The 16,141-nt window shown below is 45.1% G+C and overlaps 1 protein-coding gene across 9 annotated transcripts in view; it reads left to right on the plus strand.

Annotated features, from left to right (window-relative positions):
- Positions 1-10,424: 10,424 nt before the first annotated feature.
- Positions 10,425-16,141, plus strand: part of LIMCH1 (LIM and calponin homology domains 1) — a 217,692-nt gene continuing 211,975 nt past the window's right edge. For 3 of the 9 annotated variants that reach the window (XM_079989585.1, XM_079989584.1, XM_079989586.1), the window contains exon 1: positions 10,431-10,807. In XM_079989585.1, the coding sequence (XP_079845711.1) occupies positions 10,715-10,807 (93 nt within the window). In that variant the 5' untranslated portion in view covers positions 10,431-10,714. Of the gene's footprint in view, positions 10,808-16,141 lie in introns of all 9 variants that reach the window. The other 6 variants (XM_079989578.1, XM_079989581.1, XM_079989580.1 and 3 more) reach the window with 4 other exon arrangements.

The raw sequence follows: 16,141 nt of genomic DNA on the forward strand, positions 1-16,141 counted from the left end.
TCTGCTAACCCAGAAATAGTACCTCAGATTAAGAACTTATCTTCAGGATGAGAACAGAAATTCTGTGGCAGCTAAAGTGGTACCTCAGTTAAGAACAGTTTCAGGTTAAGAACGGACCTCCAGAACGAATTAAGTTCTTAACCCGAGGTATCACTGTACTGAGTTTTTCACTGGAATTTAATGCTCTCTTTTGACAGTCCTGCTCCTTGAACAGCAACCCAGCACAAATAACAAAGAAGACTTTCCCATCATGTATTTTACCTTTAGGGTTTCCCCCTCAAAAGCTTTCTTGTACTTTTGCAGTACACCTCTTTTGTGTGAATGGTATTGATTTGGCCACACGAAGAGCAGCACTCAGAGAATGGGGGTTCGCTGTGTATGTATGCTTATTATTAATCCTAATAAAGTCCTGAAGATATAACTCAGCATAACAGCTCCTGTGCCTTCAACAGTAGCCTGTTTTGCAGAAACTTAGCAGGTGCCTTTTTTTTTTTTACAAACAGGATGGAAATAAATCACCTGCTAATGTCTGCAAATCACAGGGAAGAAGGCAGTAAAAAAAAGTCCAGTGGTAACCTCAGCAGAATGGCTTGTATGAAACTAGCAAAAATATTTAAAAAGATGCACAGGAGGCTGGATTCTTTCTGGCACTGGGTGAAAGTTCTGTTCTGGGTGCTGTTCAATGCATCGGCTGCCTCCAAATGAGGCAGGAGATGTTGGGAAAGGGAAGAGACAGCTAAGCTATTCAGAGGAAGGAAATATTGGAAACAACATTAAAACTCTGAAGGCAAATTTAAGGAAATGCTGCTAGACATTTTGGATTGGTTCCAGTTCAGTTCAAAACAGGGATAAGGCTGGTTGTTATCTTTCCACTTAAAAGTGCCATTTTACAGCACGTACGTTGAGCTGTGTGTTGCTCCTAAAGGCAGAATCTCTCTTAAGAATACCTAATGTCTCTGCTATTCAGACTATCCCAAAACAACAATGCTCAGAAAAAAATGTTTGCATTCATGTTTTATCTCTACGATTTAACGAGCTGCTAGAATATGAACATAAATTAGAAAATGTTATGTCAGACTGTGGTGGAAGATGCTGGCATTTCCTTGATCGAATCCTGCCAGACAGGGTCTCCATGCAGCCATAATAACAGGGAGAAGAAATATGGCAGGCAATGCTTTCTTCCTCAGTGAATAACTTCTTTTTGTGTGTGCGGTTTTTTGTTACGTTTTTAAACTATTTTTATTATATTTTGTACATCATCTTGAGAGGCAAGTAAGTGTAGTAGTAGTACAGTGGTACCTTGGTTCTCAAACTTAATCCGTTTTGGAAGTCTGTTCCAAAACCAAAGCGCTCCAAAACTAAGGTGCACTTTCCCGTAGAAAGTAATGCAAAATGGATTACTCCGTTCCAGACTTTTAAAAACAACCCCTAAAACAGCAATTTAACATGAATTTTACTATCTAACGAGTCCACTGATCCATAAAACGAAAGCAATAAACAATGTACTGCAGTCACACAATCAATCAATCAGTAGCTGAACTGGGTTCCACACAGTCACAAAAACAAAAAAGAGCCGTAAAAAACAAACAAATGCAAAATAAATAGCAAAAACAGACAGACCTTGGCATAACACTCAAAATGGAAGTGTGGCACTCAAAACGGAGCATGTTCGGCTTCCGAAAAAGGTTTGCAAACCGGAAGACTTACTTCCGGATTTGCAGTGTTTGGGTTCTAAATTGTTTGAGTTCCAAGGCATTTGAGAACCAAGGTACCACTGTAATAATAACTATTCATAATTATAATATGTAATAATATTACATGCATACCTCGTGTTGCGTTTGCTTCAGGTTGCGTTTTCAGGTTGCATCCCGCAGAGACCTGGAAGTACCGGAAAGGGTTACTTCCGGGTTTTGCCGCTCGCACATGCGCAGACGCTCAAAATGACATCATGTGCATGCGCAGAAGTGGCAAATCACGACCCACGCACGCGCAGACGCACAGACATGGGTTGCATTCTGCTCAGGTTGCGAACGGGGCTCCAGAACGGATCCCGTTCGCAACCAGAGGTACCGCTGTAATAATAATAATATTTTGTTGTCACTGTTTTACTCCATGCTTCTTCCAAGGAGCTTAGAGCAGCATGTATACTCACCACATTTTACCCTCTCAACAACCCTGTGAGGAAGGCTTAGGCAGGAAGTGCGACTGACCAAAACTCCCTCAGTGAACTTCATTGCCAAGTAGAAATGGGAACTCGGATCTTCCTGCTTTAATTCTACCACATCAACCACTGCACGACGCTGTTCAGGTCTCAATGGCCTCGTGATGACTACTGAGGATGGTTTTATGTCTGACATTTCCATTGCATGAGCAGTGATCACAGAGTAGTGCCAAAAGAGCAAAAGCAGACTAGATGATACATTTCATCTTGAACCGCACAGCTTGCTGACGCCAAGCTTGACAATACGCTAGCTAGGATTAATGGCCTATCAAGATGTGTGTGACTCCGACAGAAGGCAGCATGGCAGAAATAAACAAACAGGTGCCAGCAGGCAAACGCTGCGGACCGCAGCAGATGTCTTTATTGCGTTGCAAAGTTGCAGCATTTATCTGCACGATGGAAGAAAAATACGGTGAGGAGCCACAGCTCAGGGGAAGAGCTCGTGTTTTGCATGCAGAGGGTCCCAGGCGACGTAGCATCTCCTGATAAAATATCAGGTTGCTGGCGAGGCTGCCCGAGACCCTGGAGGGACTACAACGACAGCAAACAATATTGGACAGCCTCGGTAATACAATAAATGGAAGAGCTGAGTTTTTAACTAGGCTGCTTCTTAGCGCAAGCGTGAGAAAGAAAGAAACAGTTTCTTTCTATGCAGTGGCATAGCGTGGGTTCCCAGTGCCCAGGGCTGTGTGTCAGGGAGGGAAACGGAGTACAGTACGCATGTGCATCCACCTGTCTGTGTCACCCAGGAGATCACAGCTGCAGAGATAAGAAAAGAAGAGTCATTTCAGTGTCTGTAGAGTTCACTTCCTGGTTCCACAGAGCCCAGCGACGGAAGCATGCAGCAGTACTGAGGCAGCACCGGGTGTTGAAATTTTGTGTTTTGTGCCCATGCTACATCACTGTTTATATATTTCCCCCAGGCCTTGGAGTGTTCTCTTTACATTAAAAAAGAGAGGAAAAATCTGGTGTGTCTATTCGATCTCAAGCAGAAGGAAATGGAAACACGAACTGTTCCACTACAGAATTAGTATTCAAGTTGTGGGAAGCTAGTAGAAATGATCTGTGAATCATGTCCTCCCTCTTTCCGTCGTTCCCCCTTTTAAAAATCCCCTTTCCCTGCCATGTGTCTGCTAGGCTTGAGTCCATCTCTGCAAATGCACTTTCTCTCTCCCGTGAGTACAAATGAGTCACAGAGGAACTCATAACTCCTGGGTTTGGCCACCACGAGCACAAAATCCCAGCCATTCTCCAAGACGAGCAGACTTTTAATAGTGGCTGCAGCAGCTATGCTTGTGCCTTCCTCTGCCGAGAAGAAGATGGGCACAGAGTCTAAGGGGATTCATCAGGATTGGAAGAAACAGGATTAAGCCACCTGTTGCCTGCCAACAGAAGACATTGATCAGTGCTCTTCAAGCACTGCATAAGAGCAATAGTTCTTATTCTAGATTTTTGTGGAATAATAAGTGTGACGCTGCAATGAAATGTTGCAGCCTAGAAAGCTCCTTTCCAGCATTCCTGTCCCTCCATTTCATTCTCTTTCCTACTGTCCCTTCAGTTGGTTAGCATTCCATGGCCACAGAGCATGCTCAGTTCTCACTGGCTGTCCTAAGGTGTTTCTCTGTTGCATTGGGGGAGGATGTGGGGACAAGAGGGGAGGGGCCACAGCTCAGGGGCAGGGCAGAGCTTTTAACTAGGCTGCTTCTTAGCGCAAGCGTGAGAAAGAAAGAAACAGTTTCTTTCTATGCAGTGGCATAGCGTGGGTTCCCAGTAAAAAGGTAAAGGTAAAGGGACCCCTGACCATTAGGTCCAGTCATGACCGACTCTAGGGTTGCGGTGCTCATCTCGCTTTATTGGCCGAGGGAGCCGGCGTACAGCTTCCGGGTCATGTGGCCAGCATGACTATGCCGCTTCTGGCAAACCAGAGCAGCGCACGGAAATGCCGTTTACCTTCCCACCAGAGCAGTACCTATTTATCTACTTGCACTTTGACATGCTTTCGAACTGCTAGGTTGGCAGGAGCAGGGACTGAGCAATGGGAGCTCACCCTGTCGCGGGGATTCGAAACACCAACCTTCTGATCGGCAAGCCCTAGGCTCTGTGGTTTAACCCACAGCACCACCCGGATTCCCAGTGCCCAGCTGCAAAAAACTGACATGGTACTTTTGCACTAACATGGTACCTTTACCAATATATCAGTACCAGTACCTCATATTTTTAAAAAATTGTCCTAAAAGCACTGCTTCTGAACCTGATCCTTGTTTTAGCTGTATTGTCCCTGTACTGACGAAGGAGTTTGCCAGCCAGAAAACAGGAAACTTGGGTGGGGGAACAAGTCGGCCTTTTTTCCTCTGGAGAGTATGCACCCTCTCATCACCTGAGAGAATAACAATGTGGGTCAGAATAAAGGGAAAATCATTTGTGCTGGAGCATAGGGTGAGGGAAAGCTCTTTCAGAGCCACAGGCAGATGGCAGGAAAAAAAAAGAAAGGTAGCCAGTAGCTTAGGCTCTTTCTAGGCACGTTGCCATAGCAACAGGGAAGCAAAGATACTGCCTGGCTGAAAGGGAAACAGGTATAGCAGTGGCAAAACTAAATAAGGCCTTATCTTGGCCATCACTTCAATCTTTACACTTGACTGTCTCGGTATATTCAACAGAGGCATGCTGCTTCAGCAGGAGGTCTGCCTTTTTCAGCCACTCAGCTCCCAGTCCTAAATTTGTCATCTTCACAAAGCCATCCCATTGCCTTACAGGTTCAAATCCCCGTGACGGGGTGAGCTCCCATTGCTCTGTCCCAGCTCCTGCCAACCTAGCAGTTTGAAAGCATGGCAATGTGAGTAGATAAATAGGTACCGCTGTGGCGGGAAGGTAAATGGTGTTTCCGTGCGCTCTGGTTTCTGTCATGGTGTCCCGTTGCGCCAGAAGTGGTTTAGTCATGCTGGCCACATGATCTGGAGAAGCTGTCTGTGGACAGACACTGGCTCCCTCGGCCTGAAAGAGAGATGAGCGCCACAACCCCATAGTCCAGGGGTCCTTTACCTTTTTTCCTTTTTACAAAAACAATAATTCACAAATTATTTTACAATAGGCACCATCTACAGAGAAGGGGATTCCACTGCATTTCAGTCACATCCCCAGAAACTACCGCAAATCCACTGCAGGTCCTCTTGTACAGAAACTCAGCGCTGCAATCTCATGCATTTTGCAAAGAAAGAGGTCTCTGTGTATAATGATGGAGGATTGGGAGAGGCTATGGAAGAAAGGGGTTAAGTTCACTGCATGTACGATGTTAAAGGAAAATATTATGAAGATGATGTATAGATGGTTCTTGACCCCTGTAAAACTAGCAAAGATTTGTCACAATAGTGATAACCTTTGTTGGAAATGTAAAGAAAAAGAAGGTACTTTTTTCCAGATGTGGTGGACTTGTCCCGAGGTGAAAGACTTTTGGGAGAAGATTTACAATGAACTGAAAAAAAATGTTGAAATATACATTTATTAAGAAACCAGAGGCCTTTCTTCTTGGAATAACAGGTTTAGAATTGCCCAAGAAAGATGTTATATTATTTTTGTATGCCACAATGGCCGCCCGAATATTACTTGCTAAAAATTGGAAAACACAAGAACTACCAACAGTGGAAGATTGGCAGATGAAGATGATGGACTTTTCGGAGCTAGCTGACCTGACTAGAAGAATCCGTAACCAGAAAGAAGAGGAGTTTCAAGAGGCCTGGAGGAAATTCAAGGACTATTTGAATAAATATTGTAATATAAAAAATTAGAAATTACTTGAAAGAAACAAATAGGCCTAGGATTAAATTAAGTTACAATTAAATAAATGGGATTTAGAATGTTAAGAAAAGTGAATAAGATGGACTATATAATTGGAAATTATTTTAGTTTAATAATGATATTGGAAAGCTGTTACTTTTAATTACAAGGAAACTCAGAAGGGAGAGATTTGAGAAAGTCAACCAAGATGTTTAAAAGGTTGGATTTGTGAAGAATTAAGTTTGTTGTTATTGTTTATCTGTTTATTTTCCTCTTTCTTTCTTTCTTTCTTTCTTTCTTTCTTTCTTTTTTCTTCTTTTTCTTTTTCTGTGTACCATTTTGCTTTGTGGTTTGTTTTATCACTGTGGAAAATCTAATAAAAAATTATTTTAAAAGAAAAGAAAAGAAAGAGATCCCTGTGGCCTCATTCTCAGATACTGCAGCTGTGCATCTAGACAGGTCTGGCTGCTGTTGGGGACCGGCGTAACGAAACGCTGCTCCATGCAAATAAACGTAAGGAAATTCCCCTGCATGTAAAATGCTAGATGTCAGGGAGAAAGAAAGCTTCGGGTCCCTGCCCCAGGAGCATTCTATCATGTGACTCCTCAACATAAACCCCATTGTCTTACAGGATGATGTACAAACAATCCGCAAGTCACAAGTTATTTTACAATAGTCACCATCTACAGAGAGGAGAATTCCATTCTCCTCAGTCACAGTCCTGACTGAGACTCGCTTATTTATTTGGAGTCTTCCAAATCTTAACTTCTAGAGACTGCTTGCCATCGATTCTAAATATCATCATCATCAATCTTTATTACGGTCCAAAGACCCAACAAATCGTTACAAAGCAATACACAATTCATACAGCCTACCTCCAGGTTAAACAAGCATTTTGTTCAGAATATAGGAATTATTGGTTCTTGCAACCACCGATAAAAACTTGGCCACTGCTAATGTTCTAGCATTTGTTCTAGCATAATGTTCTAGCATCGGTCTTCCAATAGGAACCTGACATAGTGAGCCTCTGATTTTCCAGGGAAAGGTACCAGCAAGGGTAGTATCAGTTCAGCCCTGGCTTGCTCATATTTTGCACAGTGCAACAAAATATGTTTTATGGAATCGATGTCTTGAGCACACGAGCAAAGTCTGTCCTGGTAGGGAACTCCTCTCAACCTGCCATCCAACACTGCAGAAGGAAAGACGTTTAGTCTGGCTTTGGTGAAAAGCCTTCAATAGTTTGGTACTGTCAGGTTTTTAATGTAAGATGTTAACTTAAAGACATGCCCATATTGTACTCCTACTGCCAGCAGACTACAGACCGTGTGATCGAGATTGCAAGTCACTGTGTGCATTATCCCATAATCTTTGCTTTAACGTCTTTAGGGCGCCTTCATAACCCAGGTAATATAGTGGGGGGGGGTGGTGGTCTAAGTATACTAAAGTAGGTTTCTATGGAGGGACAAAAGTGTATATGAGTTTTCACAGATCCTTAGATGTTTCAGCTGCCTCCCTGTGACTCGATTTCGTAGGCTCAGAAAATTTCAAAGGAAATAATCCTGGCCTGGATTTCAAATTTCAGGGGAAATCAACCTGGCCTGGAAATGGCTGCTGGAGCAGCCAGATGTTAGACTTTTCCAGGGTGGGGCTTTCTCACACAGGGATCTGCTGCCATTTCTGAAAGCTTCTGTCTTCTGCATAAGAGGTACAGGGCAGGGAAGGTTCTTAGCACATTGGCTGCTGTTTGCAAGAACCATGCCTGAGTTTATATGCACACAATGCATTGCCCTCGGCTGTACTTGAAGGACGGTTCCAACAGATTCCACACGAAAAACGCTTATGTCCCTGTGGAGATGGCAGTACCAAATCGGTGGCGCATGTCCTTCTGGCTTGCACTCTTTATAAAGACCTGAGGAATGAGGTTATCACCCCTCTTTTATTGTCCATTCTGGGTCGCCCAGCCACTGCCACAGTTTCCTTTCTCTTGCCTGGTCAAGATGAGCAGGTGACAGCAAAGGTTGCAAGGTTTTTAGCTGGGGCAATCAGAATAAGATCCACTATTTGACTATTGATTCAAAACCCTAAAATGTATTTTATATAATTGACTTTTTATTTCTATTCTTTGTATATAGTGTTGTTGTTTTATTTCTATGGCCGAAGGCTGATGCAAATAAAGATTCATTCATTTGCACACTGTGATGGCCTGGGACTCAGGCTCAGACTCAGAACCGGAGGAGTCTTGGTCCGCACCGGATCCTCTGCCTCAGACGGCATCTGAACCGAGTCTGGGGCCTGATTCTGAAGAGCCCCAGTCTGCATAGGTTCCCCTGCAACAAGCACCAGCTGGGCTGAGTCAGGGGCCTGAGCCTGCACTGGCTCCAGATGCAGGGATTACCTCGTTGCCCTCTGCTCGGCAATCACGTGCAGCTGCTCCACTACCAGTTGGGTCAGGAGAGGCTAAGGCGGCCTCTGAGTCTAGTAACCCACCAACATCTCCCAAGCTGCAGAGACTCAGGTCTGAGAGAAGGAGAGACCTGAGTACTCTCAGGAGGAGTGCTCACCTTCGGGCGAGACAGGGAGGTGAGTCCCTGGGGGGTCAGGACTGGCCGTTACCCCATCAGAGATAAAAGGCTGCTGGACCCCGCCCCAGGTTGTGGGAGCAACATTGCTGCTTGCTGGAACCTGCCTGTTACCCTATGCATGGCCTAGCCTGGTTTCCTGCTGGACTGACTCCTCGTGGAATCCTTGGATTCGGGACTGGACCTGGACTGCGTTGCTCGGGTTAACCCCTGGGCCCAGCACACACACAGTGGCTGGAATAGAGTGTCTGTGGTTCATCCAGCAGTGTGTCTGGGCTCTCTTTACCTGGATGTGAGAATCTAGCCGGGGTCATTTTCCTGTACTATGCATATTTACACTGCCTCTCTTGTGTTGTAGTCTCTGTTCCTATATGGGGGACCCACAATTCAGTGGTAGAATACAAAGTTATTCTCTGCTTGCAGAAGGTCCTAGATTCCATCTCTTAGATCTCCAGAGGGTTCAGAATAGTTTCTGGCAGAGTAGAATTTTTGGTTAAGTGACCAGTGGAATGGTCCAGTTTACTACATAGCACTGTGGCTCCAAGGTTTTTCAGTCTAAGGCACAAGCTGGGTGTGTATCTTGTATCTTTCCCTTGCAGAGAGAAAAGCAACTTGGAGTTGGTGGGGATTTTTAGTGGTGAAATGGCCAAGTTCAAATCTTTACTCGTTAGCCAAGGGCTATTGATGGCACATCATAAATCCCCGAGGAATGGCAAACAAACAAAATCTTCCACACTGCGACAATGCAAATAAACATAACACAATTCAAAAAGGAAGTGAATTGCCACACGCATTTATAATTTAACTCAATACTCAATACTTAGCCTGTAACTTGGCTAGCAGAAAAAGACTAAGGTCAAATCTGCCTTTTTTCAAAGGGCAGGCTTTTATTTTATTTTTAAAGACTGGCTGCAAGTGATGCGTGTGCAGAGGGAACTGAGAGAAGATAGGTGTGGGCTGGACTTTTTTTTTTCAGCTGGAACTCGGTTCTGGCACCTCTCAGGTGGGCACCATTGCCATTACAGTGGAACCTCAAGTTACGAACCTAATTCGTTCCGGAAGTCTGTTCTTAACCTGAAACTGTTCTTAACTAGAGGTGTGATTTCGCTAACGGGGCCTCTTGCTGCCGCTGCGCCGTCGCCACACAATTTCTGCTCTCATCCTGGGGCAAAGTTCTCAACTTGAGGTAACTCTTCCAGGTTAGCAGAGTTTGTAACCTGAAGCGTTTGTAACCTGAGGCGTTTGTAACTCGAGATATAAGAGAACAAGGCAGGCGTTCATGATATGTTCCAGCACCTCTTTTTCTTGAAAAATAGCACTGGGAGTGTGACTTTATATTTCACCAGGATTCTCTAGTGACAACGAATGGTGTCTGCGTTCTTTTTCTGCATGCACACACGGTCCTGGCACCGGACTGAAATAAAGATAAATATTGGGCAGGAGGGCTTGGGTGATAGACCTGTTGCAGATGGGTAGGGTATAAATAATAAAATATTATTATTAATGTTGGTTTGGTGTTGACAATTTGTGCATGGATCCTGCTGGTTCTAATGCCAAACTTTTAAATATATATATATATATATATATATATTTGCTTGCTTTTGCATTTCCAGAAGGAGACCCCCTTCCTTCTGTATTGGAGGGAAACTGGAGATGTAAATCTCGCAGGCCTGCCCTGTCTCTGGTCCCCGAGCAGGGATGCAGCTCGCAGAATCCTGGGCGCCTGGGATTGGCTCTCCCGCTTGGGGGCGAGGAGGAGGCAGCGGCCTGGGCATTGGCAGGGCCTTTCCCCTCTGTCTGCTGCTGCTGCTGCTGCTGCTGCTGCTGCAGCCGCCGCCGCTTTATTTTTAGCCGGCGGCTCAGCTCCGCTCAGCTGCTGTTGCAAGAGAGGAGGCTGGTGGGAGGAGACGAGGCAGATCTTCAGCCGGCTGCGAGGAGGAGGAGGAGCAGCGGGAGGAGGAAGCCGGGCGCACCAGCCAAGCGCGCCCCGCATGCACGGAGCGGTGCCCTCTCCTCCCATCGCTGCTGGGGACGCACGGCGGCCGCTGGCTTTCCCCGCGCGGCCCCCGGGAGAGAGCCGAGAGCCGCCGGAGCCCAGGCTCCCTCCGTGCTGCGGCAGCGGGGGCGCAGCTCGCCTTTGCAGATGGCCAGTCCGGGCTCGGGGCTGCTGGAGGCGACGCAGCCTCCGGGGGACTCGCCGGAGCCAGCTTTGGCCGAAGCGCAGCAGTGGATCGAGGTAAACGGAGCGCCAGCAACCTCTCGTCTCCCTCCCCTTCGTGCATAGGGTCCTTTGGCAGTAGCTCTCCCCCCTCCCCACACCCACACCCACACCAAAAATTATCCCACTGCAGTGCCTTGGGCCCCCGATCCGCGCGAGATTGGCAATCGGTTTGGGGAAGTAGGCGCAATTTTGCGCGCAAAGGTTCTCCATCTCTCTCTCTCTCTCTCTCTCTCTCTCTCTCTCTCTCTCTCTCCTTTTCTCCCTCCATCTCCGGCTCTGGCAGTTTCCCCCTGATGGTGCAGAGTTGCCATCGCCTGCTGAAAAGGCAGGACGTCGGTGAGGTTTAGAAAGAACTGCTGCAGTAGCAGCAGCAGCAGGTTCAGTTCGCGGGGCGCATTTTTTAGGCGGCTGGAGGGATGCGTCTCTCTCTCTCTCTCTCCCTCTCTCTCTCTCTCTCTCTCTCTCTCTCTCCTTCCTCCCTGTCCCCGCTCTTCCTCTTCCTCTGGTCGCCCTTCCTTGCAGTCTAATCTCTTAATCGCATTTATTTCCCTCTCTGGGCAGAATGAAACGAAACGAGAGATGGTAAACAAGGGGAGCGCTCGGCAGAGAGCTCGCCTGTCCTCTGGAGGAGGAGGTCTTGGGGATTTCAGAGCAAAGAGCTGCTCTCCAGGTCTGGATGCTGAAAATGGGATAATCCAGACAGGTTCAAGTGCAGCAGGGTGCTGCGTTAGCGGCAGCTGAGGGCTGGGAGAACGTGGCCCACATCAAATAATCTCTGATAGTTTATACTGTTATAGTTCTGTTGTCCAGATCATTGTATAAATAGTGATTTTCCCCTCCTGCTCCTTGCAGGTAACAGAATAATGCACCTATTTCGCTTTGCGCACCTGAGCGGAGAGTCATATTTTTGACCACTGGGGTTTGTCGTTAGTACATCCAATTATGGCCCTATAATGAGTGAACTATTGTTATCATTATCACTGTTATTATTAAAGGCGTGTGCAAGCTTTAGGCCTTAACATGCTATTTGGGAAGGTGAACGATGCTTCTACTTTGGAACCATACAGAGTGGTTGGTTTTTTGTGTCCATACAAAGAGGCGGGAAGGAGACTCTCTGAGAACATCAGTATTAACCACAGGCGCTTCTTACAGACTGACTTTAGTGTTCCAACTGAGCCTTGGCTGCCTTCTTCCAGCAGAAAAGCAGAGTTCTGTGTAACCTGAATGCTTGCGCACACACTAACTCAAGCCATATATAGCACCTCCACTCTCTGTGCCTGGGAAGACGAGAAATAGTTTGCCTATAAAAAGTGTGGAAAATATTTGGTGTCGGCAAGGAAAGTGCATTTTTAGAGTAACCTGCCACTATTTTGAGGGTCACATTGCTGCTCACATGTAAGTTCACTATCAAAAGGGTGCATTGGCGAGGTGAGCTCACCTCCAACCATAGCTCCCCACGCTCCATTGTCTTGGGTGCTTTTATTCCAGCCTAGTCCACGTCTGGAATTGCCCTAGGAGAAAAGTGAGAGGGCTTGTAAGCATTTGATTTCAGTGTGGATTAGAATCTGCCTATCTTCTCATTAAATCAGGGTCGTCCGCATGACACCAGCCTTCAACCACCTGCAATTTTGCTCATTCCCACCCTCCAAATGTGGATTTTCCCAACCTGGGAATAATTCAACATGTGGTTAAAAATCTGACACCTAATTGTGCCACCTGGAGCAGCATCCACAATGCTCTAGTGTTATTACAGTCGTACCTTGGCTCTCGAACTCTGCAAAACCAGAAGTGACTGTTCCAGTTTGTGAATGTTCTTTGGAACCCGAACATCTGACGGGGCTTCTGTGGCTTCCGATTGGCTGCAGGAGCTTCCTGCAGCCAATCAGAAGCCACGCTTTGGTTTCCGATCGTTTTGGAAGTCGAACGGACTTCCAAGGTACAACTGTAATTTGATCTTTATTTATTTTTAGAACATATACCACATGATTGGTTGTTGTTGTTTTTTAAACCAAACAAACCCTCAAAGCAGTTTACAAAAGAATAAAACAATGAATCATTTTTTTCCTCATCTACTCCCATTTCTGTGTCCCCTCCTTTCCCCTTACCTTCATTTTTTATTTGGCAGTGCTTGTGGCTATTTCTTGATAGGCATCTCCAGGCATGAGCACTGCCTAGATTTTTAAAATAGTGTTTAAACATTCAGATTCACAAAACTAAGGAAAACCATGTAACACAGCAGCCTTTAGCTTATTTGTGTTGATCTGTAAAATGTTTTGTGATGCATTTTGTGGTTTTATATCGTGATTTTCTTCTGTGAACCGCCCTGAGACCCCTGGGTATAGGACAGTATATTATTAATAATAATAATAATAATAATAATAATAATAATAATGTCTCTGGAATTGCCAGCTTTGGGGAGCTGGGAATTTGGCCTCTTTTTTTTTTTTTGCCTTCCACCTATGTTTGGACTGCGCACTATGTTGGATGCTAGGAACGATGACAAAAAAGTACCTGAAGAAATAAATAGGAGCACCATGAAAATAAATCGTTTGCCATTTTCCCTTGCTATTTTTTTTTAAAGGGTGCACATGCATGTAAAGTTCTACCTTTGCACATGTCTTGTTTGTGCTCAAATGGAGGAAGAAGAAGAAACAGCAAATTAGAAAGGAGGGTTGGAAGTACACTGTGGATTGACCCATGCCCACGACTATGGAGGGGAAACAGCAGTTTTGCAACCAAAATGCAAGTGTGTATGGATTTCTAAGCTTAAACTGGAATGGGAAAACAGTGGATTTGCAGTGAGATCCCGCTCAAATTTGAGCTTCCTGCTTCCCTTTCGTGCATATCTCTTTTGATGTTAAAACCAATAGTTAAAAACATTACGTACATGCAACACCCTGTTCTTATTTTAATGGGACAGATATGTGATCAAAGAAATGTGGCTGTTCTTCTTGCACATAATTTTGCCCTCAGTTCTTCTGATTTATTTCTTCCTGTGCATTGCAGCCATTCAAAATCCCTGGCTCCTCAGTGCCCAGTAAAAGAGGGATACAGTATTCTTCACCAGAAGGCATGTGGGTTTATTGTGTTGATTGATTGAAGGGACTTGTCAGCCAGGTCTTCAAGAATGCAGGGGCTTTTAATTTCTTTGTTACAGTGTGACAGCTCCTTTTGTCACCAACTGATAAGAGGGGATGAGACAGACTTACAGGTGGAGCCTAGGCTAAACCTTTGCCTGGGACTTCATTGAGTTCCATGGGACTTACTCCCAAGTAAGTATATACAGCGTCGCAGTTCGAGTCTCACTGAAATTGGAACATGTGATCAGACAAAATGAGCTCTAGATACAGTTTAGTTTAGATCAAATGTGGGCAACTAGAAAAAAACAAAACAAAAACTTGGCAGAGCCAATTGAAAAATGAATGAAGAGTCACGCGAAACCTTAAAGGCTTAACTAATTTGTTATGGGAAATGTTTCATCCTGAACATACTCACTCCTTCACCAAAGTGACTTATTGGCTATATTTGCATGTAATGCCATTTTGCATGATGAGATTGAGATACATTGAGCCCTGGGCTTGTCTTATCTTTGTTCCTTTTTCTTTCTCGAGCGCAGCTTCCAAGAGACTGTAAGCTTCTGCTTTTTTTCTTTTTAGATTAACCTCAGGTTGCCATGTCCTCTGAACTCAGGTAAACTGTGGTTAACCTTAACCATGGCTTGTTGAAACAAGCCAGCTTAAAACCGTAGGTTAGTCTGGGTTGGGATGTTACACTGAGTTGTGAGGAATCCAAAACAGAAGCAAGAACTTCTGCACTCCTCACAGCCATGCTGGAGATGGGATTGTGTGAGTTTGGCTGGTGGAGAACCACTGGCCCGAAAGCCAAACCTGGTCTCCCAGCCTTCCCATTTGGCCAATGAGGCTGGTCTCCAAAAATGACACCCACCAGTCTCACACATGTCATCATATGAGATGTCAGGTGCGAGGCAGGCAGAGCTTTGGTTTCAGAAAGCAGGACAGATCTTCCTGTGCATTGGCTGCTGTGCAGAGACCTCTGCAAAAAAATAGGTTTGAATTGTCCATGCATCAGCCAGGCAGTCCCAGGCCTTAAAAGGTTTCCCATCTGGCACTAAACCATGGTTTGGTGCTACTCACAAACCAGATGGTTATGTCACTTGGCAATGATGTCGGGGAGCTGAATTATTCAAAGCCGTATTAAATCTTGTTGTTGTTTAGTCATTTAGTTGTGTCCAACTCTTCGTGACCCCATGGACCAGAGCACGCCAGGCACTCCTGTCTTCCACTGCCTCCCACAGTTTGGTGAAACTCATGCTGGTAGCTTCGAGAACACTGTCCAACCATCTCGTCCTCTGTCGTCCCTTCTCCTTGTGCCCTCCATCTTTCCCAACATCAGGGTCTTTTCCAGGGAGTCTTCTCTTTTCTTGAGGTGGCCAAAGTATTGGAGCCTCAGCTTCATGATCTGTCCTTCCAGTGAGCATTCAGGCCTGATTTCCTTAAGAATGGAGAGGTTTGATCTTCTTGCAGTCCAGGGGACTCTCAAGAGTCTCCTCCAGCACCAGAATTCAAAAGCATCAATTCTTTGGCGATCAGCCTTCTTTATGGTCCAGCTCTCACTTCCATACATCACTACTGGGAAAACCATGGCTTTAACTATACGGACCTTAAATCTTAGTGCTCGTAATTGTTTAGCGCTTTATTAGACGGCTATTTACATTATTGTAAATGCTTATCTTTATTTTTTTTAGCTCTTTTGAGGAGTGAGAATTGCAAAATATGTGAAAAATATTTGGGCTTCTTGCTATTCATTTCTTTGCTTTATTTCATGTAGCCCAGGGGGTCTACAGACCCTTCACTTTTTAAGAAAGCGGCATGGGTTCAGACAAGATTCTAAAGTGTCAAGTGTTCCTTGAGGGTTGCATGCCTCCATCCACCCCCAAGATGAAACATAATAGTTAGCTGTAAAGTCCTAGTCTTAAAATAGCTATTAATCTAGTAACCACCGCACATGAGCTATCTTTCTATCAGAGTATTTATAGAGTCTTTTGCTACATCTCCAGCAAAAGTGGTCTAATAAACAGTGTGTGAGGTCCTGTAATAAAGTCTACATTCTTGTTTGGGTATAGACTTGCTTGTTAAGCTTTGACAAGTTGGTTTCTATAAGGCCTCTCTAAACAATTGGTGTAATAAATCTGGTTTCTCATATCTGTTCAAGAAACCTACCTCTCCTAGCTCCCTGTTTGTTTCTGATATGTTTTATTTTCATGACACTTCAAACTGCAGGATTTTGTGTCACATATGGACAGGGTACCTGCTAAGTTGTGCGACATAA

The sequence above is a fragment of the Podarcis cretensis genome, assembly GCF_951804945.1.
Source record: "Podarcis cretensis genome assembly, chromosome: 9".
Lineage (NCBI taxonomy): Eukaryota > Metazoa > Chordata > Lepidosauria > Squamata > Lacertidae > Podarcis > Podarcis cretensis.